This window comes from Gorilla gorilla, chromosome 11 (genome assembly GCF_029281585.2).
Source record: "Gorilla gorilla gorilla isolate KB3781 chromosome 11, NHGRI_mGorGor1-v2.1_pri, whole genome shotgun sequence".
In the NCBI taxonomy this organism is placed as follows: domain Eukaryota; kingdom Metazoa; phylum Chordata; class Mammalia; order Primates; family Hominidae; genus Gorilla; species Gorilla gorilla.
The window spans coordinates 72,291,500-72,318,052 of record NC_073235.2 but is presented as its reverse complement, the minus strand read 5'-3'; the positions used below and the strand labels follow the sequence as shown (position 1 = coordinate 72,318,052).

The 26,553-nt window shown below is 41.9% G+C and overlaps 2 protein-coding genes and 1 pseudogene across 5 annotated transcripts in view; 1 reads left to right on the top strand and 2 right to left on the bottom strand.

Moving 5' to 3' along the window:
* The window catches only part of METTL5 (methyltransferase 5, N6-adenosine), a 13,556-nt gene extending 2,377 nt beyond the window's left edge, over positions 1-11,179 (top strand). For 2 of the 4 annotated variants that reach the window (XM_019022097.3, XM_019022096.3), the window contains exons 3-8: positions 510-624; positions 1,297-1,478; positions 2,924-3,006; positions 7,386-7,437; positions 10,440-10,489; positions 11,077-11,179. In XM_019022097.3, the coding sequence (XP_018877642.1) occupies positions 510-624; positions 1,297-1,478; positions 2,924-3,006; positions 7,386-7,437; positions 10,440-10,489; positions 11,077-11,115 (521 nt within the window). In that variant the 3' untranslated portion in view covers positions 11,116-11,179. The remainder of the gene's footprint in view (positions 1-509; positions 625-1,296; positions 1,479-2,923; positions 3,007-7,385; positions 7,438-10,439; positions 10,490-11,076) is intronic. The other 2 variants (XM_055379149.1, XM_019022098.3) reach the window with 1 other exon arrangement.
* On the bottom strand, positions 6,545-6,623 carry LOC115933917 (uncharacterized; annotated as a pseudogene).
* Positions 10,874-26,553, bottom strand: SSB (small RNA binding exonuclease protection factor La). The gene is made up of 12 exons (XM_031008412.3): positions 26,381-26,553; positions 21,939-22,013; positions 17,358-17,461; positions 17,096-17,270; positions 16,039-16,146; positions 15,861-15,961; positions 14,387-14,458; positions 14,035-14,077; positions 12,508-12,648; positions 11,892-12,078; positions 11,613-11,753; positions 10,874-11,268 (listed from the first exon to the last, which is right to left on the bottom strand). The coding sequence occupies exons 2-12, from the start codon at positions 22,002-22,004 to the stop codon at positions 11,180-11,182; spliced, it is 1,227 nt and encodes a 408-aa protein (XP_030864272.1). The 5' UTR covers positions 22,005-22,013; positions 26,381-26,553; the 3' UTR covers positions 10,874-11,179.

Sequence of the window (26,553 nt, the reverse complement as noted above, 5' to 3'; positions counted from 1 at the left end):
CTTGTTTGATAGTGGTTCCTAGTCTTATAGATTTCACAGATAAGTAAAATTTCAAAACAATTTTGGAAATTGATAGAGTTGCCAAATTTATGTTGACAAAGGATTTTTTTAAAAACTATTTACTCTTACCATTCTTTCTTAAAAATATTTCAGCATCAAAGAAAGAACCGATATGAGTATATGGCAATGTTTTTAACAAGCTGAGGAAAAACTAAACGTTTTGACGGTTTTTTTATTTTACCTCAGAGACTGGTCACAGTTTTGTCATTCTTGGCATTGCTAGCAGAGACTATTTTTTGAGAAACACTGGTGGGTATTAGCTTCCTTTATGGTGCCTCTTACTACATACCAAATCATTACCCCTTATCTTTTACAAAAATAATCTGGAATGGCATTTGGGGAGGACTAAGTAATGCAACACAAGAAATTATTTTAGAAAGAGTCATTTGCACAAATTAGATTTTAGTCACCGGCTTGCTTACTTATTCTTTTTTTTTTTTATTTTTTAGCATGTATGCTCTATACAATCCATAACACTTATGATGACATTGAAAATAAAGTCGTTGCAGATCTAGGATGTGGTTGTGGAGTACTTAGCATCGGAACTGCAATGTTAGGAGCAGGGTACGTAATGCAATATACGCTATTTGGGTATTGGGTGGCTTTAATAAGGAGCATCAATGGGATTAACTGAATTATATTTATGAGACTCCACAGAATGAGATATAGGAAGCAAAAATCTGATACTGAATACATTTTGAATGGGCAGAAGATCTAAACAAACTACAAAAATTAAATAAAAATGGTGAAAGCAGCAGTTCCTTTTATACAAACCTGAGTTTCCAACCCCTGCCAGGTTTGGAAATTATGCTGTTAGACTTGACTGGGCACAGTGGCTCATGCCTGTAATCCCAACACTTTGGGAGGACAAGGTGGACAGATTACTTGAGCCCAGGAGTTTGAGACCAGCCTGGGCAACATGGTGAAATCCCATGTCTACAAAAAATACAAAAATTAGCTGGATGTGGTGGTGTGCGCCTGTGGTCCCAGCTACTTGGGAGGCTGAGGTAGGAGGATTGCTTGAGCAGTGCAAGATGGCACCACTACACTCACCTGGGTGGCACAGCAAGATCCTGTCTGAAAAAAGAAAAAAAAAAGAAGAAGAAAACACTCACTCTTACTGTGCTAATTGGGTTAAAAAGATATATGGTTTAAAAAAAAAAACAGCTAATTTTGGTTTTGTTTTTACTTGGGAGCTATAAGTCGCCACTCTTTGTGTGTGTTTTGTATTTATAGGTTGTGTGTTGGATTTGACATAGATGAAGATGCATTGGAAATATTTAATAGGAATGCAGAAGAGTTTGAGTTAACAAATATTGACATGGTTCAATGTGATGTGTGCTTATTATCTAACAGAATGTCCAAGTCGTTCGATACAGTAATTATGAATCCTCCCTTTGGGACCAAAAATAATAAAGGTTTGTAACAAGAATCAGGTATATTGGTATATTTATAGAAAAGATTTTAAAACCATTTTTAAGGCCAGGCGCAGTGGCTCAGGCGTGTAATGCCAGTGCTTTGCGAGGCTGATACAGGAGGATCCTTTGGGGCCAGGAATTGGTAGCCATCCCGGGGAACATAGTTAGACCCTGCCTCTACACACACACACACACACACACAAATTTTAATTTCCCAAGTGTGGTGGTGCGCCTATAGTCCTAGCTACTCAGAAGGTTGAGGTGGGAGGATCACCTGAGCTCAGGTATTCAGGGCTGCGATGAGCTATGAATGTGCGACTGCACTCCAGCCTTGGTAACAGCAAGACCCTGTCTAGAAAAAATTAAACAAAAATAAAAACCATTTTTATCACTGTTTGGGCTAAGTGATTTTATCACTCTTCATTAAATAAACCAAGGCTAAGTGATGTTATTACTCTTCATTAAGTAAACCAATCTCTTATTTGTATAGTTCTTATAATTTACATTTCAATTTGTTTAATGCATGGCTAAGAAACTGAGTTTTTCAACTTTCATTTTTACAAATTTGTATTAAGTAAACAAAGATAGTCATGTCATTTATTGTATATCTCCCATTTGCCTTCAGGAATAATTTGCCTAACCCTTATGAATGAATACGAAACATAGAAAGAATTTTATACTTTCAGAATCTGTTTTTTAATGTCTTAACAGACCCAAGGGTTTCTACATGTGCCCATCAGTAACAGTGACTCACCGTGGCTGTTAATTTTGTGTGTACTGTGGGCAAGGAGGTTAGGAAGTCAGTGAGGGTAGGAAAAGACATGCATAGTTTGGCCGGGCGTGGTGGCTCACGCCTATAATCCCAGCACTTTGGAGGCTGAGGTGGGTGGATTACCTGAGGTGGGGAGTTTGAGACCAGCCTGACCAACATGGAGAAACCCCATCTCTACTAAAAATACAAAATGAGCCGGGCATGGTGGCACATGCCTGTAATCCCAGCCACTAGGGAGGCTGAGGCAGGAGAATCACTTGAATCCGGGAGGCGGAGGTTGCGGTGAGCTGAGATCATGCTATTGCACTCCAGCCTGGGCAACAAGAGTAAAACTGAAAAAAAAAAAGACATGCATAGTTTAAAAAGTACCCTGCCCCCACCAAGATGATTCTGAATAGTACTCTATGCATTTCCTTCTCCCCTTTTTGAAGTCATTAATGTTGGAATATAATATTAAAATTTTTACTTTATCCTTATTTAACCAAGACAGTATAATTCTGGTTTTATTCTACCAGCCTTAAAATAATATTTTGATAGTTTATTTGTACCCTTATTGCTAAAAGATTTCAAGGTGGCTGTTTTGAAGTTTGGAAGAAAATGTTTCTAAATCCTACTAACTTAATCTTCTGTTTTGAGAAGAGGTAAATAGGAGCTTTTTTTCTACTCTTCACAGGGACAGATATGGCTTTTCTCAAGACTGCTTTGGAAATGGCAAGAACAGCAGTATATTCCTTACACAAATCCTCAACTAGAGAAGTAAGTTCAAATCATCTGATATTCTGTGGCATTTATTTTTAAATTCATGACAGTGTTTTTAGGATTTGCTGTGAATACTAGATACCACAGTATCTATTTTTCCTGACCATTTTGACATGTGACACTTAAATTTTCCACTTAACCAGCTAGCATCTGATTGGCCTTTTTCCAGGCTATAAGACTTACTTCCTCAAAGATTTTTTTCAGACAGGAACTGTTGCCAGAGGAGAGACTATAACTCAGGAGTAGAAAAGTGTGTTGTAACTAGGATTACTGTATGTTTTGGTTTCTCTGAGTAAGTCTTAGTTGATCCCTTTTGTCCCATTGTCCCGGTGTGGCCTGATGTACTTAAGGGAGGCAGTAAGGCCAGGTTTTCAGAACACTTGAGCCTGGAGCTAAACAGATCTGAGTTCAGAAATCACCTATTCTTACTTTTGCAGCATATAACACATGGAGAGGTGTATAAGTTGTAGTCCAGGAAACTGGGGGAAGGGGCAGTACATTTTTTTAGTGTCAGTATAACACAATACTTAGGAACAGAGATTCTGAAGCCAGACCAGATTCTCTGGGTTCACATCCAAGTTCTGCTGCCTCCCAGCTGTTTTCTTGGTCAAGGTAATTGAGTTTCATCATCAAGGTAATTGAGCTTTTGTCATCTATACTATCCTCACCTGTACTCTAAGTGTAAGGGACTGAGAGTACCAATTGTACTTCATAAGAATTGTGAGGATTACATGAGTTAATATTTACAAAGCACTTAGATCGGTGTCTGACATGTGTAATTGCTATGTGTTAGCTATTATTATTTAAATCATACATGTATTCAAAGATTTTAAAGTGCTTTTGTAGGAAAAATACTTAATTCATGTAAATACAGTACATAAGAACCCAGTTGGAAATAATACATTCTAGTTACATGGTAATCTGATAACCTTATAAAAAGCATAAAATATAACAGCTAAAAAGAACTATACTGTTAATAATAAGTAGTGGTACATGTAGGCAAGCAACAGGACACAACATAGCTAGTAAATAAATCCTCACTCACTATATATGAAAGCAAACACCAGTAAACATTGGTATCCAAACCTGTGTCCCCAAGAACACCCTCAGGTTTGATGATTCACTAGGAAATCTCACAGGACTCAGCATCTAGTCTTATTCATGGCTGTGATGTATTACAGTGAAAGGATATAGAGCAAAATCAGCAAGGAGAAAGGTGCATTAGGCAGAGAATGGGGTAAACCAGGGCCAGGCTTCCGGAGTCTTCTGCCAGTGGGATAACACAGGACACAATTTTCCCAGCATGAATTATTGATAACACATGTGAAACATTGCCAACCAGGGAAGCTCATTAGAGACTCAGTGCCCAGCGCTTTTATTAGGGACTGATCATGTAGGCAATTCCCTTTCTGACACATACCCAAATTCTAGACTCCCAGTAGGAAAACAGGTGTTCAGCATAAACAGTGTTAGGCACAGTGAGACACTATTATTAAGGGAGCAGGGAGTGGGAGGCTTCCCAAAATCTAAGTTCCCAGTCTCCAGACAAGGGCCAAACTAAGCAGGCCTTTCTAAGGATAAGCAGCCAGGCCTGCTGTGAACTCTTTTCTGCACAGCTTGGCATAACATGAATTTTTTTTTTAATTATACTTTAAGTTCTAGGGTACATGTGCACAACATGCAGGTTACATAGGTAGACATGTGCCATGTTGGTTTGCTGCACCCATCAACTTGTCATTTACATTAGGTATTTCTCCTAATGCTATCTCTCCGCCAGCCCCCCACCTCCCAACAGGCCCCCGTGTGTTATGTTCCCCTCCCTGTGTCCATGTGTTCTCGTTGTTCAACTCCCACTTATGAGTGAGAACATGCGGTGTTTGGTTTTCTGTCCTTGTGATAGTTTGCTGAGAATGATGGTTTCCAGCTTCATCCCATGAACTCATCCTTTTTTATGGCTGCATAGTATTCCATGGTGTATATGTGCCACATTTTCTTTTTTTTTTTTTTTTTTTTTTTTTTTTTTTTTTTGAGACGGAGTCTCGCTGTCGCCCAGGCTGGAGTGCAGTGGCGCGATCTCGGCTCACTGCAAGCTCCACCTCCCGGGTTCACGCCATTCTCCTGCCTCAGCCTCCCTAGTAGCTGGGACTACAGGCGCCCACTACCACGCCCGGCTAATTTTTTGTATTTTTAGTAGAGACGGGGTTTCACCGTGTTAGCCAGGATGGTCTCGATCTCCTGACCTCGTGATCCGCCCACCTCGGCCTCCCAAAGTGCTGGGATTACAGGCGTGAGCCACCGCGCCCGGCAGTGCCACATTTTCTTTATCCAGTCTATTATCGATGGACATTTGGGTTGGTTCCAAGTCTTTGCTATTGTGAATAGTGCCGCAGTAAACATACGTGTGCATGTGTCTTTATAGCAGCATGATTTATAACCCTTTGGGTATATACCCAGTCATGGGATGGCTGGGTCAAATGGTATTTCTAGTTCTAGATCGTTGAAGAATCTCCACACTGTCTTCCACAATGGTTGAACTAATTTACACTCCCACCAACAGTGTAAAAGCGTTCCTATTTCTCTACATCCTCTCCAGCATCTGTTGTTTCCTGACTTTTTAATGATTGCCATTCTAACTGGTATGAGATGGTATCTCATTGTGGTTTTGATTTGCATTTCTCTGATGACCAGTGATGATGAGCATTTTTTCATATGTCTGTTGGCTGCATAAATGTCTTCTTTTGGGAAGTGTCTGTTCATATCTTTTGCCCACTTTTTGATGGGTTTTTTTTTTCTTGTAAATTTGTTTCAGTTCTTTATAGATTCTGGATATTAGCCCTTTGTCAGATGGATAGATTGCAAAAATGTTCTCCCATTCTGTAGGTTGCCTGTTCACTTTCATGATAGTTTCTTTTGCTGTGCAGAAGGTCTTTGGTTTAATTAGATCCCATTTATCAATTTTGGCTTTGTTGCCATTGCTTTTGGTGTTTTGGTCATGAAATCTTTGCCCATGCCTATGTCCTGAATGGTATTTCCTAGGTTTTCTTCTAGAGTTTTTAATGGTTTTAGGTCTTACATTTAGGTTTTTAATCCATCTTGAGTTAATTTTCATGTAAGGTGTAAGGAACGGATCCAGTTTCAGTTTTCTGCATATGGCTAGCCAGTTTTCCCAGCACCATTTATTAAATAGGGAATCCTTTTCCCATTGCTTGTTTTTGTCAGGTTTGTCAAAGATCAGATGGTTGTAGATGTGTGGTGTTATTTCTGAGGCCTCTGTTCTGTTCCATTGGTCTATATATCTGTTTTGGTACCAGTACCATGCTATTTTGGTTACTGTAGCTTTGTAGTATAGTTTGAAGTCAGGTAGCATGGTGCTTCCAGCTTTGTTCTTTTTGCTTAGGATTGTCTTGGCTATGTGGGCTCTTTTGGTTCCATATGAACTTTAAAGTAGTTTTTTCCAATTCTGTGAAGAAAGTCAGTGGTCGCTTGATGGTGATAGCATTGAATCTATAAATTACCTTGGGTGGTATGGCCATTTTCATGATACAGTGCTCTACACTTTCGGAGAAACTTCTCTAGTAACGAACTATAGAAATGATCCCTGAAAGTATAGTCTTGGCATAACATGAATTTTATAAAACTCAGTTTTACTGCATGAACAGAATTCCCCATGTACCTGTATCTCTGCCAAATGGTTTCTAGGCTAGCTAGCTGTATATATCAATGAAATAATGCTACAGAAACCATATGAGAACATTACACATCTTTGATAGATTTCTGAAATAGTCATGCATCCTTTAACAACGGATATGTTCTGACTAATGCATTCTGAGAAATGCATCCTGAGGTGATTTCATCATTGTGCAAACATAGAGTGGACCACCGAGGCTCTGTGGTTATAGTCTGGTGTTCCTAGGCTACAAACCTGTCAATCTATTACTGTATTGAATACTACAGGCAATTGTAACAGAATGGTATTCTTTTGATCTAAACATATATAAACACCAAGAAGGTAATGTGTTGTGCTGTGATGTCAAGATAGCTACATCATTAGGCAATAGCAATTTTTCAGCTCCATTTATAATTTTATGGGACTACCAAAATATATGCAGTCCCTAGATAACCCCAAATGGCGTTATGTGGTGCATGAGTAGCTTTCTATCACTTGGATTTATTGTGTGATTTGGTTCAGATTGTTAAATGTATTGAAATTGATTTCTTATTTTCAGAATACTATCCATTCAATTGAAATTTTTATAAGGGTCTAGATTCTAATGAAGTTTTAAGCTTAAAAACTCAATCTCAAGTAATAGTAAAAAGCAATTTTAAAAAATCATTATTTAAAAATCAGCTCATAACAACATATTATTTATGTTCAGCATGTTCAAAAGAAAGCTGCAGAATGGAAAATCAAGATAGATATTATAGCAGGTAAGACAAATCTCAATCCTAATATCCAAAAGGGCCAACATGTATTCGCCCAACCAAAATTTTCATGCAGGTGCTGAGAAGATAAAGTATGCTTTACAGTGTGGCAAAACGTGCATGATTGGTAATAGATTGGAAATGGAGTAAAAGCAGAATGAACACTTAGCCTGAGACTGTCCTAATTTGTGCGATTTACTGAAAATTTCTAATAGCACTCAGGTATTTGGTCACTCCAGACTCAGGCAGAACACTGTATAGCAGCACAATGGCTAAAAACATGGGCTGGGGGCCAGGTGTGGTGGCTCACGCCTGTAATCCTAGCACTTTGGGAGGCCAAGGTGGGCAGATCACCTGAGGTTTGGAGCTCAAGAGCAGCCTGGCCAACATGGTGAAACCCCATCTCTACTAAAAATATAAAAAATTAGCCAGGCATGGTGGCGCACACCTGTAATCTCAGCTACTTGGGAGACTGAGGCGGGAGAATCGCTTGAGTCCCGGAGGCAGAGGTTGCAGTGAGCCAAGATCGCACCACTGTTCTTCAGCCTGGATGACAGAGGAGACTCAGTCTCAAAAAAACAAAAACAAACAAATGAAAAAAAAAGTGGGCCGGGCGCGGTAGCTCACGCCTGTAATCCCAGCACTTTGGGAGGCTGAGGCAGGCGGATCACAAGGTCAGGAAATTGAGACTATCCTGGCTAACATGGTGAAACCCCGTCTCTACTAAAAATACAAAAAAATTAGCCAGGCGTGGTGGCAGGCACCTGTAGTCCCAGCTATTCAGGAGGCTGAGGCAGGAGAATGGTGTGAACCTGGGAGGCGGAGCTTGCAGTGAGCTGAGATCGCGCCACTGCTCTCTAGCCTAAGCAACAGAGTGAGATTCCGTCTCAAAAAAAAAAAAAAAGTGGGCTTGGAGTTGGTCAGATCTTGGTTTGAAATTCATTCATAGAAAATGCCACCACATTATTCCTAGATAATCTAATTTCATTTTCTTTTTTCTTTTTTTTTTTTTTTTGAGACAGAGCCTTGCTCTGTTACCCAGGCTGGAGTGCAGTGGCAACCTCCACCTCCTGGGTTCAAGCGATGCTCTTGCCTCAGTCTCCCAAATAGCTGGGACTACAGGCATGCACTACCATGCCCGGCTAATTTTTTAATCTTTAGTAGAGACAGGGTTTCACCACGTTGGCCGGGCTGGTCTTGAACTCCTGACCTCAGTGATCCTCCAGCCTCGGCCTCCCAAAGTGCTGGGATTACAGGTGTGAGCCACTGAGCCCGGCCTCTAATTTCATTCTCTAATTACCCCTGGAATCAAATAACATTTATCTTTTTCTTCTAAATATCAACACTATGAGTAAATCATGTTTGATACATTTTTATTACTAAATTGGGTAATAGTCACAAACATCAAAACAGGAAAAGCATATAACTAGAAGCTAATTATAATCTAAGCCTGAAGTAAGAGTGCAATAAGGGAACATGTTTTTTCACAATAATAAACTAACAATGAATTGCCACTGTAGTGTTAAACATACAGCTAGATATATTACTGTTCATAATAATTAATAATGTAATATACACTTCTGTTCGTCTTCCTGTTATTTTCAGTGTTGCATTACTTAGACAGTTTTAGGGGTGTTTTTTTGTTGTTTGAGATGGAGTCTCCCTCTGTTGCCCAGGCTGGAGTGCAACAGCACGATCTTGGCTCACTGCAACCTCCATCTCCTGGGTTCAAGGGATTCTTCTCCTGCCTCAGTCTCCCCAACTAGCTGGGACTACAGGCGCACCACCACATCCAGCTGTTTTTTTTTTTATAATTATTATTTTTAGTAGAGATGAGGTTTCACCATGTTGGTCAGGCTGGTCTCGAACTCTTCACCTCAGGTCATCCGCCCGCCTTGGCCTCCCAAAGTGCTGGGATTAGAGGTGTGAGCCACCGCGCCCGGCCAGTTTTAGGTATTATATGCAGTATGGAACACCTTAGAACAGTCCCAGTACTATACCAAGCCAGAGGGCTTGTTCCTCCAAATGTGGTCCTCAGACCATCAGCATTAAAATCCCTGAGATTTCCTTGTTAGAAATAAAGAATTTCAGGCCGGGCATGGTGGCTGACACCTGTAATCCCAACACTTTGGGAGGCTGAGGCGGGCAGATCTTGAGGTCAGGAGATGAAGACCATCCTGGCTAACATAGTGAAACCCTGTCTCTACTAAAAAATACCAAAAAATTAGCTGGGTGTGGTGGCAGGCACCTGTAATCCCAGCTACTTGGGAGGCTGAGGCAGGAGAATGGCATGAACCCGGGAGGTGGAGCTTGCAGTGAGCCCAGATCGCGCCACTGCACTCCAGCCTGAGCGACAGAGCAAGACTCCGTCTTAAAAAAAAAAAAAAAAAGAATTTCAGACTCCACCCAGACCTACTGAACTAGAATCTGCATTTCAACAAGATCCCCAGGTGATTTGATTGCACATTAAAACTTGAAAGCTGTGACATACAGGAGTAGTAGACTCACTGCCATCCCTCTAAAATAGATCAGTAGTAAAGAGTTTGGAGAATCTACATTATTCTTTAGAAGGAAGAAATATGAAAAACTGGTTTTCGTTTTAGAGCTTAGGAGGAAAATGGGTACTTAGTACCATTATTAAACTCTGGGTAAGAAAATTTTGAAATAAGCATGGTATGAGATTAAGTTAGCTATAGACTATTAGGAAATTAAAAATAGAAAGGTACCATCATTTTCATAGGATTTACTTTTTCGTCCACTTTTTATCCTTCTAAACTCACCACTTATAACCTCAAATTTCAGTATAAATGGCCATAATAACAGAAATGCCAAGCTGCCATGGCTAATGCTAGGAATACAGAAGTCACTACTTGGATAAGTTAAAGGTTCTAAAATGTTCAGCTTACCAGCACTTAACACTTTTCTTAGTTTTTGTTGTTGTTGTTTAGTCAAGGGTGGTTAAACGCTTGGAAATACAATTTTATCCTTACGTGGCTTTTGTTTTACAGAACTTCGATATGACCTGCCAGCATCATACAAGTTTCACAAAAAGAAATCAGTAAGTCTCTTGATTTTGGCTGGTCTACATTCGGTATTGAAAAGCTTTCTGGGCCGGATGTGGTGGTTCATGCCTGTAATCCCAGCTACTTGGGAGGCTGAGGCAAGAGAATCGCTTGAACTCAGGAGGCAGAGGTTGCAGTGAGCTGAGATTGCCCCACTGAACTCCAGCCTGCGCGATAAGAGACTCAGTCTCGAAAAAGAAAAAAAAAGGAAAGCTTTGTGACAAGTAATTATTTCTAGTGTTATCAACTTTCCTGTGTAAATATATAAAGCCAGCCTAGGAGACACCATAAATGGCCTGTGGGAAAGGCCCATCGTCAAAAGCTAATATTCTAGTTCTTTCCTAAATGCTTTGGGTACAAAAAGAAAAAATCAAAAACTGTTTTTGCTCTTTTCATATAGTATATATTTTATTAGTTTGTACTAATACATTCTCATATTACAAAGGCAATTTAATGGAAGAATCTTCCTTTTGATATTTGAATCATCTGAAATAACACAAACAGAACAATACATTCAAAGAAATCTCATTTGCATAACAAAAAGACAAGTTAAACAACAAAAAAAATTTTTCCTTTCTCACAGGTGGACATTGAAGTGGACCTAATTCGGTTTTCCTTTTAAAAGCCCCCACAAACAAAAGTAGTTTAAAACCTATTTAAAATGAATAAAAAATTGGTTTACTAAACTACTGGTCTCCAGCACCATTTTCTGTTTTCTGTTGTTTGGATGCAGGTTCTTCTTTGTCTGTTTCTTCTCTTGCTCTTTTCACAGGTCCTATAACGTAACAATTAATTTTTGTTAAATTCAACGTAAGTACTGCTCTAGTTTAATACTGAGCACAATTATTAATAATGATACTGTTGAAAAAGATGCAACAACTTCCTTGCACCAATGAGAAAAGGCTTTTCTCTTAGTACAGACCTGACCTCTAGATTCATCTTCCAAATATCCTGTCCCTGACTTATACAACAGCATAACCGAGGTAAATCGTAATAATCCAAGAATGGCACTTATCCAGGAGTTGAAAAGCCAAATCCCTATTCTCTGTGGCAAATCACTTATTTATGGAAGTAGAAATTTTCTCATGAAACTACCAAAGGACTTAGAAAAAAACTTACCAGTTGCACCATTTTCATCATGTTCATCATGTTCATCATCACTAGCAAATTTCGTTTTCTTGCCCTGAAACTGTACTTTTCCTTTACCAGACCCAGGCTGGGCAGCTTTATTACCCTTTCCTTTTCCTTTAAATCTACGACCTGTAGAGACACAATTGAGCAGTCTGTAAAGAACTTTTTTTAAGTCTCTTGTCAATGTTTTTGAACACTGATTAAAGTTTTTGCTCAAGTAAATGGGTTCAACAACCAAACTGTTAAAGAAAAATCAGAATAAATGACCTTTTGACTTCCATTTGTTTAGGGATTCTTGTTGGTCTTCTATTATTTTTTTCAGTGCTTCTTTTTCCACCTCTCCTTCTAGTACTTCCCAAGTCACTTCTTTGTTCCTTAATTGTAGGTTACCATTATTTGCATCTTTGGCTTTACCCAATGCTTCCTTGGCTTTTTCTTTAAATAGAATTATCCCCTATACCAGAGACAGAAAACAAAAGCCATACCCTTGGTTTTTAGTCCCACAATTAATTTCTTTGTTCAAAGTAATTTTTTCTACCCTGCAAACCTTCCATGTCTTTACCAGTTTGAATGAATTTTACTGAACAGTAGAAAAGGAATGCTACAAAAGTAAAACTGCAATCATCAGTATGAACAGTTGTTCATAATGTAATTCAGAAACTATCAGACATCACATATAGTGACAATAACAACAAAGTAAATGATCAAGTAGAAACTAGTATAATTCAGAAAATATCAGACATCACATCTAGTGACAATAACAGATGATCAAGTAGAAACTAATTTAATAAACACAATTTTTAAAATTACTTTCTACTAATTTTGTCTAAGTTTCTACAGATTTTCAAACTGATTGCTAAAAAGGATAGGGATGTTTCCAAACCTCTTTTGCTCCTCTGACGAAGTCTATCCATTTTATTTCACCATGATTTGAGAAAAGTATGTGTAAATCTTCTCTACAGGTCTGATCATCTAAATCACCTGAAAATTTCAGCAAGCATCCAATCTTTTCTTCTAGAGATTTCTATAAAAATATACAAAGTGATCAAAAAGTTTCTTAAAAGCAACAACAGACCAGAAATGACTCACACCACCTTACAGCTATACAAGAAAAAGACTAGAAACCAAAATGCTATTTTAAAGTAGTTTCTTCCGCCGGGGCAGCAAGAGGGAAACTCCATCTCAAAAAAAAATAATAATAATAATAATAAATAAATAAAGTAGTTTCATAGTGTTGGTGTTTTCCTTTGTCATCCTTTATTCCAAAATGGCTTTCAATATTATTTGATCTCTTATACAACTGGTATTTAATTAGTTATAAACTACATAAATCTGGCTATTAAACTATCTTGGAAAATAATTCTAGGCAGTATTTATCATACTTTAAAAAATTTTTAGGCCGGGTGCAGTGGCTGACACCTGTAATCCCAGCACTTTGGGAGGCTGAGGCAGGCGGATCACCAGGTCAAGAGATCGAGAGCATCCTGGCTAACATGGTGAAACCCCATCTCTACTAAAAAAAAATACAAAAAATTAGCCGGACGTGGTGGCAGGCGCCTGTAGTCCCAGCTACTCGGGAGGCTGAGGCAGAAGAATGGCATGAATCTGGGAGGTGGAGCTTGCAGTGAGCCGAGATCGCGCCACTGCACTCCAGCCTGGGCGACAGTGAGACTCGGTCTCAAAAGAAGAAAAAAAAAATTTTTATAGTCATTATTTTCCCCAAATAAAAATTTTTACCTGTAACTTTCTAAATGGAAATACACATCAGTATCTTATTAAGTCAAAAATAAAAGTCATGTTAGTATTAACCTATGATTAGAATCTTTAGAAGTTATAGGACATTTTCTCATAAAAATAAGTTCTAGGCATAAATGAACTTTTTCTGAATATTTCAAAATATATTTTCCTGTGTTTTATTATATTTTTTATTTTTAAACAGGGTCTCACTCTGTCACCCAGGCTGGACTGCAGTGGCATGATCTTGGTTAACTGCAACCTCCGCCTCCTGGGTTCAAGTGATTCTCCTGCCTCAGCCTCCCACATAGCTGGGATTACAGGCATGCACCACCACACCTGGCTAATTTTTGTATTTTTAGTAAAGATGGGGTTTCACCATATTGGCCAGGCTGGTCTCGAACTCCGCGCTGCAACTGATCTGCCCGCCTCAGCCTTCCAAAGTGCTGGGATTACAGGCGTGGGCCACTGCACCCGGCCTTTTCCGTATTTTAGAACATATTTCCTATCCTTAGTTTTCTCTTTTCCCTCAATATAATACCTGATGTATTACTTAATGCAATAACAACTATAGATAGCTTTGCTTACGTATTTTCTTGAAAAAGTCCTCAGACTTAAAAGCTATTCATTTAACTTTGAATTACAGATGTACTAGATAGCAGTAATATATACTTACCATTTCAGCATCTTCTTCTAACTTTTGTTTTGCTTCTTGCTCCCTACAAATAAAAGTATCATAATTATAACATACTTCTATTTACTATATAAGAAAATTAAGTCCTAATAAAGTTAACCAATCATGATCACTAAACTTACTTAACCAAAGCCAGAAGTCCTTAGGTTTTTTTGATCGTCCAATGCTAGACTGCAATGCAATTTGGCCCTGAGATTGTCAAGGCAGCTTAAGATCTCAGTGTTTCACTAGCAAAGAGAAAGGTCTACTGCCACTATTTCAGAGCTCACCAGCTATATTTCTGTCAGAGCTTTAAGGAATTCAAATTATGTCGTGATTAGTTCAACATACTTACTGTTTAGCTCTTAATTTAGCTTCCACTTTATTTTGTTTTCTTTCTTCATTTTTTTTGGCAAAGTAATCGTCCCTAAAGAACACACAGTACAGAGGCTAAGTTCACGAGAACAAAATTAAGACTGCAGATTATTTTGAATAACTTAAGACATGGCACAGCAATGAATGTTGCACACGCTTACTATCAACATAATCATCAACTAAAAATTCAAAATATGCCAAGGAATTTACTCTCTCATTTTTTTTATATAACAGCTTTACTAAGGAAAAAATCCATGTGCCACAAAATTTACTCTTTTAAAGTGTACCTTGAATGTTTTTTAGTATATTCAGTTGTACAACCATCACTACTAATTTCAGAACATTTTCATGACCCCAAAAAGAAACCCCCTATCCATTAGCAATTTCATGTTGATTTTCATTTATCATTCATGTATAGGAAAAAAAGTGTATCAGAAGTCATGCAAATAATATTGCAGTTTTCTATAGTGTTAATTCCACAAAAGGAGAAAATTCTAAAATCCCCAAGATCCAAGAATAACATACGAAAATCATGTTAAATAATTTTTGAGGATTTAACACTGATACTATGACCCATCACAGTGCATCTCTAAGTCAATCAAGTTTAGTATATACCATTTAGAAGACTAATGCACAGTCTTCTAAAGTAGGGAACTATGGCCCTACACCTAATTTTATCATGAAAATGCTCTGGTTCATCCCCATTTTTAGACACTTAGACGGACACACGTTCACAAAGAATGTGACCCAAATCTCAAATCCTTTGTACTGTAAAAAAAAAAAAAAGACATATATAGGCTATGAAAAATAAGATGAAAACTGCATTGATATATTTTCCAAACACACAAAAGACCAAATTTTAATACCCAGCCTGATCAAAAGTTTTAGATGCAAAATCAGTATTAAAACATAACCTCCTTTAATAATGGCTAACAGTGGCTGGGCGCAGTGGCTCACGCCTGTAGTCCCAACACTTTGGGAGGCCAAGGCAGGCGGATGATCTGAAGTCAGGAGTTCAAGACCAGCCTGGCCAACATGGTGAAACTCCATCTCTACTAAAAATACAAAAATTAGGTGGACGAGGTGGCACGCGCCTGTAGTCCCAGCTACTCAGGAGGCTGAGGCAGGAGAATCGCTTGAACCCAGGAAGCAGAGGTTGCAGGGAGCCAAGATCACACCACTGCACTCCAGCCTGGGTGACAAGAGTGAAACTTGTCTCAAAAGAAAAAGAAAAAGAAAAAAAAATTGTTAACAGTGAAAAGGTACTAATGAACACTTTTCTTATAGTCTGAAAAGACTATAGTTCTCACTGAACAAATATCAAGCATTTCTTAAAGGTCATCTAAAGATACTAAAAATATTGGCCTTTCAGGGGATACTACTTCCATGCTCCTTACCCTAGTGTGTGTCCATATAACTAAAAGGCCAGGAGAAACATCAGCAAAAAGACTTACTTGAAAAGTATTAGCAGGTCTGTTTCTTTGTACTTCTGGCCAGGGGTCTCTACAAATTTCTTAGCAGATTCAATGCTATCAAACACAACAAAAATTGATCCCTGTAAAAGGAAGGAAAATATTTTTTTAAGTTATGTCCCTTATATTTTAAAACTAGAAAAAGTCTGTATTATCATACCTTAAATGCTTTATGCAATGTTCTTCTCATCTGAATATTTAGTACTTGACCTTTATCTTCTAACCATTCTTTTATGTCATCAAGAGTTGCATCAGTTGGGAAGCCTTTCTGTGAAGAGTGGGAAGAAATGTACAAATAACAAATAATGACTTCTCAGATAAACAATTGGAGAGAATTTGATTCATTTTTTCTTGAAATGAACCCAGGATATACCTATCTATCTCTATTTCTCTTTGTTAATCACTTAACAGCCTTGTTTAGGAGCCACTACTCTCCAGTACAATAAAAGTGATTCATCTGGTATTTGCTTCAAAATAATTCAGTTGAAGCAGAAATAAAACAAGATGATTTGCATGTTCTGTTATTAACTACTAAAGCTGGTGATGGTACATTATTGAATCTATTTATATATGTATCTGAAATTTTCCATAATAAAAAACTATTTAAAAATACACTAAAGAAAACTGCAATCAAGTTTAGCTGCTGATAAATAAGAACAGCTAATAGGCAATAGGTGCTTAGAATATGTCAAAGATTTCATCCAATGGTATATTTTTTTTTCATTTAATTCTCACAACAGTTCCACAAGGTAGAAAATATCCACGTTTATGAAGATAAAACTTAGGACTAGGCATGGTGGCCCACACCTGTAATCCCAGCACTTTGGGAGGTCAAGGTGATTGGATCACTTGAGCCCAGGAGATTGACACCAGCCTGGGCAACACAGGGAGACCCCTGTCTCTACAAAAAATTTTTTGCCAGGCATGGTAGCATGCGCCTGTAGTCCCAGCTACTCAGGAGGCTGAGGTGGGAGGATCACTTGAGCCCAAGAGGTCAAGACTGCAGTGGGCCATGATCACACCACTGCACTCCAATGTGAGCAACAGGATGAGACTGTCTCAAAACAAAACAAAACAAAACAAAAGAAACTCAGGTTAAGAATATTACGAAAGGACATTCAGTAATTAGTGAGGCTGTGATTCCTGAGCCCTTATTCTTCCGTACTTTACTTTCTAAATAAATGTAAGATATTTAAATGCATTACAGGCCCACTTACAATATAAACAGATCTGTTTTTTACATCATTTTTATACTCATCAGTCACTTCAGGTAGGGGTTTGCTTGGAGACCTTCTGATTTTAGTTTTATCTTCACTGATTTCCATGAGTTCTGCCTTGGATTTGCTCAATGCTTCCACAATTACATTAAAGTCTGTTGTTAGACGGTTCAACCTGAAGAGTACATATAAAAACATAAGACTCAGCAGTAGCACTCATTGTAAACAGAAAACCTAAAGATTATTTTTAAAAGCTTGTTACCTGTTGAATTTTATCATTATCTCCAAAGGTACCCAGCCTTCATCCAGTTTTATCTGTTCCTTTAGAAACTTGTCCCGTGGCAAATTGAAGTCGCCAAAATAATACTGTGAGATAATTACAATGTATTTCAGAATACTGTATAATATGGACTCCAATCCTGACATTACTCTACAGTACCAAGTTCTGTTATTTAAAAATACATAAGTTACAAAAGGCAAAACACTTTCCCCAAATATACAATAATGTTTACAAATTAGCAAAAAGATAAAACTAAAATGTCAATTACTAAAATAGTGTAACAGATGTGTCAACAGACTAGAAAACCTTAAAGAAGAATATATTTAAAGATTATATGAAAAGCCTCTTGCAAATCAGTGTGGAAAGAACAGATGGTTAAATAAAAAGAACTGGAATAAATTGGTTAATCACTCAATTCTTATTTTTTTTTTGAGACAGAGTCTCACTCTGTCGCTCAGGCTGGAGTGCAGTGGCATGAACTCAGCTTACCGCAACCTCCGCTTCCCAGGTTCAAGTGATTCTCCTGCCTCAGCCTCCTGAGTAGCTGGGATTACAGGCATGCACCACCACGCCCAGCGAATTTTTGTTATTTTTAGTAGAGACAGGGTTTTACCATGTTGGCCTTGAACTCCTGATCTCAAGCGATCTGCCCACCTCGGCCTCCCAAAGTGCTGGGATTGCAGGCATGAGCCACCACACCTGGCCTTCTAATTTTTTAAAATTAAAAAATAAGGGACAGGGGCCGGGCACGGTGCCGCACGCCTGTAATCCCTGCACTTTGGGAGGTCAAGAGATTGAGACCACCCTTGCCGACATGGTCAAACCCCGTCTCTACTAAAAATACAAAAATTAGCTGCACATAGTGGCACACACCTGTAGTCCCAGCTACTCAGGGGGCTGGGGCAGAAGAATCATTTGAAACCCGGAGGCAGAGGCTGCAGTGAGCCAAGATTGTGCCACTGCATTCCAGCCTGACAAAAGAGTGAGACTCCATCTCAAAAAAGGGGGTGGGGGGCCAGGAGTGGTGGTTCATGCCTAATCCCAGCACTTTAGGAGGCTGAGGTGGGTGCATTGCTTGAGTCTAGGAGTTCAAGACCAGCCTGGGCAACATGGCAAGACCCCAGCTCTCCAAAAAATAAATAAATAAATAAATAAATAAATAAATAAATAAATAAAATAAAAAATAGAGGTACGTGACTCTAGTCCCAGCTCAGGAAGCTGAAGTGGGAGGATTGCTTAAGCCTGGCAGGTTGAAGCTGCAGTGAGGCATAATTGTGCCACTGTACTCCAGCCTGGGCAACAAAGTAAGACGCTGCCTCAACAACAAAAAAAAAAAGTTAAAGTAAATGTTTATCAAATTTAAGCATAGAGGAACTCTCAATATACAAGCCAAGGAAAAACCCAAGTATGACTATTTGGAATGCCAGAAGTAACATAAAAAGTAAAAGACAAACAAATTTTGTCAAGAATTCTTACAAAGAAGAAGGGTAAAAAGAGAACACCCTAATAGAAAACAGTTAAAGGATATTTTATTTGCCTCGCACGGTGGCCCAAGCCCATAATCCCAGCACTTTGGGAGGCTGAGGCGGGTCAATTTCTTGAGGCCAGAAGTTCGACAACAGACTGGCCAAAGTGGTGAAACCCTGACTCTACTAAAAATACAAAAATTAGCCACACATGGTGGTGCACGCCTGTAATCCCAACTACTCGGGTGGCTGAGGCACAAGACTAGCTTGAACCCGGGAGGTGGAGGTTGCAGTGAGCTGAGATCACCGCCACTGTACTCCAGCCTGAGAGGAGAGCAATACTGTCTCTCTGTCTAAAAAAAAAAAGACACTATTTTTCAGGGATCGGGTCTTGCTTTGTTGCCCAGACTGGAGTGAAGTGGTGCAACCACAGCTCACTGCAGCCTGAAACTCCCGGGCTCAATTGATCTTCCTCCTCAGCCTTCCAAGTAAGTAGGACGACAGGCACATGCCACCATGCCCAGCTAATGATTTTTTTAAAAATTATAAAAAATAGGCCAAGCGCAGTAGCTCATGCCTGTAATCCCAGCACTTTGGGTGGCCGAAGCAGGTGGATCACCCGAGGTCAGGAGTTCGAAACCAGCCTGACCAACATGGTGAAACCCCGTCTCCACTAAAAATACAAAAATTAGCTGGGCATGGTGGTGTGCACCTATAATCCTAGCTACTTGGGAAGCTGAGGAACCTGGAAGGTGGAGGTTGTGGTGAGCCGAGATCACGCCACTGCACTCTGCACTCCAGCCTGGGAGACGAGTGAGACTCCATCACAAAAAATAAATAAATAAATAATGTACTGTAAACTAAAAAAAAAATCCAACCTCATTTCATTGTTAATCAAAGAAATACAATTTAAAGCAACGAGACAGCATTTTTCACCTAACAAACTGGCTAAGATTAGAAAGAAAACCAAGACTACCTAGTATTGACTTGAACACAGAGAACTAGCCATTCAGGTAGATGTAAACTGACAATTATCAGTGTTTTTTAAATGTGCATAATCCTTGAGCCAGTATGGCTCCTTCTAAGAATTTTACCTTGAAGAAATCAATAAACATGTTTACTAAGATTTATATATAAGAATATTTGTCAAAGAATGATTACAGCTAAAAAAATTAGAAACATCCTTCATATTAAAGAGGAGAATGAAAAGATTATTGATTACAAAACTTTTCTCCACAAAAATGCATCCTATATTTAGCAGGGGAAAGGGAAGGAAATAAAATTGTTAGAAATGTACCACTCTGGTGGGGGATGTTTTAAAAGGTGAAGGCACTATGCTTGTGTGGAGGCAGGGGATATACAGAAAATCTCTGTACCTTCCACTCCATTTTGCTGTAAACCTACAACTGTTGTAAAATATAAGGTCCACTAAAAAAATTAGTATGAGCATGAAGCAAAGTGTCAAAAGCTTTTAACCTTGATAACCTCAGAAGAGTAGGATTTGAGAGTTAGCAGGTTGTGGGAGAGATACAACCTTTTCTATATACATCTTAGTATTGTTCTAAGTATTAAACACAGAATGAATAATTTCTAATTTTTCTCCCCATAGTCATAAAGAAATTAATACCAAAAAAAGGAACATGAGACATTTTAAATGCAGAGAGGTGCAGCTTAAAAAAAAAAAAAAAAAAAAGCAGTTCTGAGAATTGCAGAAAAACCCCACACCAAACAATATGATCTGAGGGGTTCTTAGCAAGAACCTAAGTTTAGAGATAATTTCCCATGCAACCATTATTGATATTGCAAAGATTTTAAGGTTTTTTCTTTTTGAGTTTAATTGAACAAAGAACGACTTGCAAATCAGGCAGCCTCCCCAGCCAGAGTATGCTCACGAAGACTCTCAAGTTTCTTTCCCTCGCCCCCTGAAACAGTGTCTCGCTCTGTCATCCAGGCTGGAGTGCAGTGGTATGATCACAGCCACTGCAGCCTCTATCTTCTGGGCTCCATCAATCCTCCCACCTCAGCTTCCCAAGTAGCTAGGACTACAGGTAAACTGCTAACACACTCAGCTAATTTTTAAAATTTTTTTGTAGAGATGGGGCCTCATCATGTTGCCCAGGCTGGTCTCTAACTCCTGGACTCAAGCCATCCTCCTGCATCAGTACTGCAAAGGTACTGCGGATCACTTGAGGTATTATGTTAACATAAACATAATACCTAAATTTGAAAAAATGCTAAGAGGGTTTTGAAAACAGATACTATATTAAAGTTACTGGCTGGGCACAGTGGCTCACACCTGTAATCCCAGCACTTTGGGAGGCTGAGGTGGGCAGATCACCTGAGGTCTGGAGTTCGAGACCAGCCTGGCCAACATGGTGAAACCCCGTCTCTACTAAAAATACAAAAATTAGCCAGGTGTGGTGGCGTGCTCCTGTAGTCCCAGCTATTTGGGAGGCTGAGGCAGGAGAATCATTTGAACCCAGGAGGCAGAGGCTGCAGTGAGCCAATACTGTTGTAGTGAGCCAGGATAGTGCCACTGCACTCCAACATGGCCAACAGAGTGAGACTCCATCTCAAAAAAAAAAAAAAAAAAGATACTATATTAAAGTTACAATAGCTGAGAACTGACTGGGCAGGAAAAAACTAAGATCATCAAAAATACAGTGTTATTTAACAGGGAAGGTACTTTACCAAGGACTTTTATGTTACTTATGTGTCAGGAATTCTTCTAAGTACTTAACATTATATTCACTAATCTTCCAAACTACCTTATGAGGAGGGAACTACTATTATTCTCATTTTATATGAGACTATGAAGCTAAAATTCTATATGAGACTATGAAACTAAAATTTTAAAAAGATTAAGTAACTCTAATTTAGTGTTACCTTTTGAAATGTTTGTACATCTGAAGTTTCACAACCTGGCTCCACCAATATAAAACTGTATGCTATTATATGTTCATCTAAGAATCAAAGGCAAACCAAATGTTGAATATGTCCATGTACTGAAATTAAATGTTCTTTCTGTATTTGTGTTGAGGTCCTACATTTTCTTTCAAGGAGCTTGTTTTTGCAGTTTATAGCACAGGAATCATACCTCAATTTGATGACAGATTTTGGCCTCCAGGGCAGCCATCTTTTCATTATCACCATTTTCAGCCATTGCGGCTATCTGTAAAATTTCCCAAATTAGCACAAAGTTATTTTTTATATAAAACTCAAAAATAGAAAGATAATGTTTACAAAGTATTAATATCCCATTGTTTTCTTAAAAAATCAAGAATTTCTATTTTCACGGGTTCAGTTTCTTTACTCAGTTCTCAAATATCTCAACAAAGCAACACTTTGGAATAAGTGATGAAAAAATCTAAAAACTATAAAAAACTTGTCTTTCAGTAAATCACTACCCCATCTTCTTTTTTTTTTTTTTGTTAACAGAAGTTTTTTTTTTTTTATTGTTGTTTTTTTTTTTTTTTTTTTTTTTTTTATTGATCATTCTTGGGTGTTTCTCGCAGAGGGGGATTTGGTAGGGTTACAGGACAATAGTGGTGGGAAGGTCAGCAGATAAGCAAGTGAACAAAGTTCTCTGGTTTCCCTAGGCAGAGGACCCTGCGGCCTTCCGCAGTGTTTGTGTCCCTGGGTACTTGAGATTAGGGAGTGGTGATGGCTCTTAACGAGCATGCTGCCTTCAAGCATCTGTTTAACAAAGCACATCTTGCACCGCCCTTAATCCATTCAACCCTGAGTGGATAAAGCACATGTTTCAGAGAGCACAGGGTTGGGGGTAGGGTCACAGATCAACAGGATCCCAAGGCAGAAGAATTTTTTCTTAGTACAGAACAAAATGAAAAGTCTCCCATGTCTACCTCTTTCTACACAGACACGGCAACCATCCGATTTCTCAATCTTTTCCCCACCTTTCCCCCCATTCCATTCCACAAAACCGCCATTGTCATCATGACCCGTTCTCAATGAACTGTTGGGTACACCTCCAAGCCGGGGTGGTGGCCGGGCAGAGGGGCTCCTCACTTCCCAGTAGGGGCGGCCGGGCAGAGGTGCCCCTCACCTCCCGGACGGGGCGGCTGGCCGGGCGGGGGGCTGACCCCCCCACCTCCCTCCCGGACGGGGCGGCTGGCCGGGCAGGGGGGGCTCCTCACTTCCCAGTAGGGGCGGCCGGGCAGAGGTGCCCCTCACCTCCCGGACGGGGCGGCTGGCCAGGCGGGGGGTTGACCCCCCCACCTCCCTTCCGGACGGGGTGGCTGGCCGGGCGGGGGGCTGACCCCCCCACCTCCCTCCCGGACAGAGCGGCTGGCCGGGCAGAGGGGCTCCTCACTTCCCAGTAGGGGCGGCCGGGCAGAGGCGCCCCTCACCTCTCGGACGGGGTGGCCGGCCAGGCGGGGGGCCGAACCCCCACCTCCCTCCCGGACAGGGCGGCAGGCTGGGCGGTGGGCTAACCCCCCCACCTCCCTCCCGGACGGGGCGGCTGGCCGGGCGGGGGGCTGACCCCCCCACCTCCCTTCCGGACGGGGCAGCTCGCCGGGCGGGGGGCTGGCCCCCCCACCTCCCTCCCGGACGGGGCGGCTGGCCGGGCGGGGGACTGACCCCCCCCCACCTCCCTCCTGGACGGGTTGGCTGGCCGGGCGGGGGGCTGACCCCCCCACCTCCCTCCCGGACGGAGCGGCTGGCCGGGCAGAGGGGCTCCTCACTTCCCAGTAGGGGTGGCCGGGCAGAGGCGCCCCTCACCTCCCGGACAGGGTGGCTGGCCGGGCGGGGGGCTGATCCCTCCACCTCCCTCCCGGACGGGGTGGCTGGCCGGGTGGAGGGCTGACCCCCCCACCTCCCTCCCGGACGAGGTGGCTGCCGGGCGGAGACGCTCCTCACTTCCCAGACGGGGTGGCTGCTGGGCGGAGGGGCTCCTCACTTCTCGGGCGGGGCGGCTGCCGGGCGGAGGGGCTCCTCACTTCTCAGACGGGGCGGTTGCCAGGCAGAGGGTCTCCTCACTTCTCAGACGGGGCGGCCGGGCAGAGACGCTCCTCACATCCCGGACTGGGCGGCAGGGCAGAGGTGCTCCCCACATCTCAGACGATGGGCGGCCGGGCAGAGAGGCTCCTCACTTCCCAGATGTGATGGCGGCTGGGAAGAGGCGCTCCTTGTTTCCTAGATGGGATGGCGGCCGGGCAGAGACGCTCCTCACTTTCCAGACTGGGCAGCCAGGCAGAGGGGCTCCTCACATCCCGGACGATGGGCGGCCAGGCGGAGACGCTCCTCACTTCCCAGACGGGGCGGCAGCCGGGCAGAGGCTGCAATCTCGGCACTTTGGGAGGCCAAGGCAGGCGGCTGGGAGGTGGTTGTAGCGGGCCGAGATCACGCCACTGCACTCCAGCCTGGGCACCATTGAGCACTGAGTTAACCAGACTCTGTCTGCAATCCCGGCACCTCGGGAGGCCGAGGCTGGCAGATCACTCGCGGTTAGGAGCTGGAGACCAGCCCAGCCAACACAGCGAAACCCCATCTCCACCAAAAAAATACGAAAACCAGTCAGGCGGGGCGGTGCGCGCCTGCAATCGCAGGCACTCGGCAGGCTGAGGCAGGAGAATCAGGCAGGGAGGTTGCAGTGAGCTGAGATGGCAGCAGTACCGTCCAGCTTCGGCTCGGCATCAGAGGGAGACCGTGGAAAGAGGGGAGAGGGAGAGGGAGAGGGGGAGGGAGAGGGAGAGGGAGAGGGGGAGGGAGAGGGAGAGGGGGAGGGGGAGGGGGAGGGGGAGGGGGAGAGGGAGAGGGAGAGGGAGAGGGAGAGGGCCCCATCTTCTATAACAAGAAACTGTTTATCTTCACTTAGCTGGTCAAGCAAGCTTTAGGGAAAAAAACTCCAATCACTTACCAACCATTTCCAGTTTTAAACAGATAACTATCAGTATATTACCACGGCTCTCTGTGCATTTGTTTGGTATGGGTTCATTTCTTTTTTTTTTTTGAGACGGAGTCTCGCTTTTGTTGCCCAGGCTGGAGTGCAATGGTGCGATCTCGGCTCACTGCAACCTCTGCCTCCCAGGTTCCAGCGATTCCGCCTTCGCCTCCTGAGTAGCCAGGATTACAGGCGCCCGCCACCACGGCTGCAGCTGACTAATTTTTGTATTTTTAGTAGAGACGGGGTTTCACCATGTTGGTCAGGCTGGTCTTGAACTCCTGACCTCTGGCGATCCACCCGCCTCGGCCTCCCAAAGTGCTGGGATTACAGGCGTGAGCCACCGCGCCCGGCCTCATTTCTTTTAAAATGTAGTCACAACTGACTTACCCAAACCTTGTTACCAAGTTAGGCATCATAACTTTAAGGTGAAAAATGTTACAGTTCCTTAGATACTCTATGCTAAGGAACATACGAAAACAAAAACGGGAGAATGTGGTCACACTAACACAACATTAAACTGGGGAGTATGCCTGCTAATTTACTAATACATTGGATAGCCAGTTTCCTGTTTCGTATTCCTGACATTAGCACTGCAGGGAAAAAAGGAAGCTGTGCTATTGGTTTGCTAGAAATTACAAACCAAGTCTTCTACTTACAAAGTACTTGCCTCCAGGACTCTACTAAGCCACCCAGTCATCCCAATTGTACAAAAGTTATGTGAACAAATCATCAAGAATATTGCCATTAGTTGACTCTAGTTATGAAATGATGTAGGTACACTTCTTGGAAGCATCGCCTGACACACTGCAATTGCATTCGATACCCTGGATACACATAGGAAGCACTTGCAACGGGGTACTGTGTGATCCACATCCCCCTAGAGAAATTACTCAATTTTATGCATTGTCTTGTCTATCACAATCTACACTCCTAAGTTACTACCGTGATCTAGGGCCCCCTACAAAGCAAACGATGAAATAAAATAACTATTTAGACCCTGCAAAACCTATTTGGCCTAATTTTGGAACTGCGTTTCATCAGATACTTTTCCAGAATGTACGACTGTAAATGAAATATTACCCACGTTTTCCCGTTTCACACTGAAACCTGATGTGAGCGATGAAGGCCCTAATAGACCAAAAGAGTGACGCTGGTGTACATCTGCGGCCCAAAGTTCTTTGGCCTCCAGTCAGTCCCATAGGCTCCACAGAACCCTCCGGCGTTTACCCCGTGCCCACCTCCCCAGAAACTTTACAGAGATGGCCACAAGCCTTCGGTGAGACTAGAAGGCGGTGGAGGTAAAAAAAAAAAAAAACAAACGAAAAGACGCAATGGGGATGAGGGCAGCCACAGCCCCGTCTCTAAGCAACCGCGGAACTGCCTGGGCACCAGCCACGTGCGGGGAACCCCAGGATCCCGCATTCCTCGCGGGGGCAGCCTCGCCGCCGCCCGCGCCCCCTCGGCTCCGCCGCCTCCGGCTGCGGCCGACGCGGCGTTCGGCCTGAACGTGAGGAAGGCGAGGGGCGGACGGACGCACGCCGCGAGAAGCAGTAAAGAACGGAAACGCGCGGTCGCGCACCAGCAAAGCGGACCCTTTTATAGCTTCTCATTAGCCACCGAGAGTTACTCACCTTCAAGGTTCCAGCCCACAGAAGCCGCGCCACAGGCTCACAAAGAGCAACAGCAACGACTCCACTTCCAAGCGCCGCCGGCCAGCCTAAAGCGCTCCAAGAAGATGGGGACCGTCCCGGCAGCTCTTGCGGCCTGGGTGGGCGGGACCACGGACGAGGTGGAGCGGTCCCTG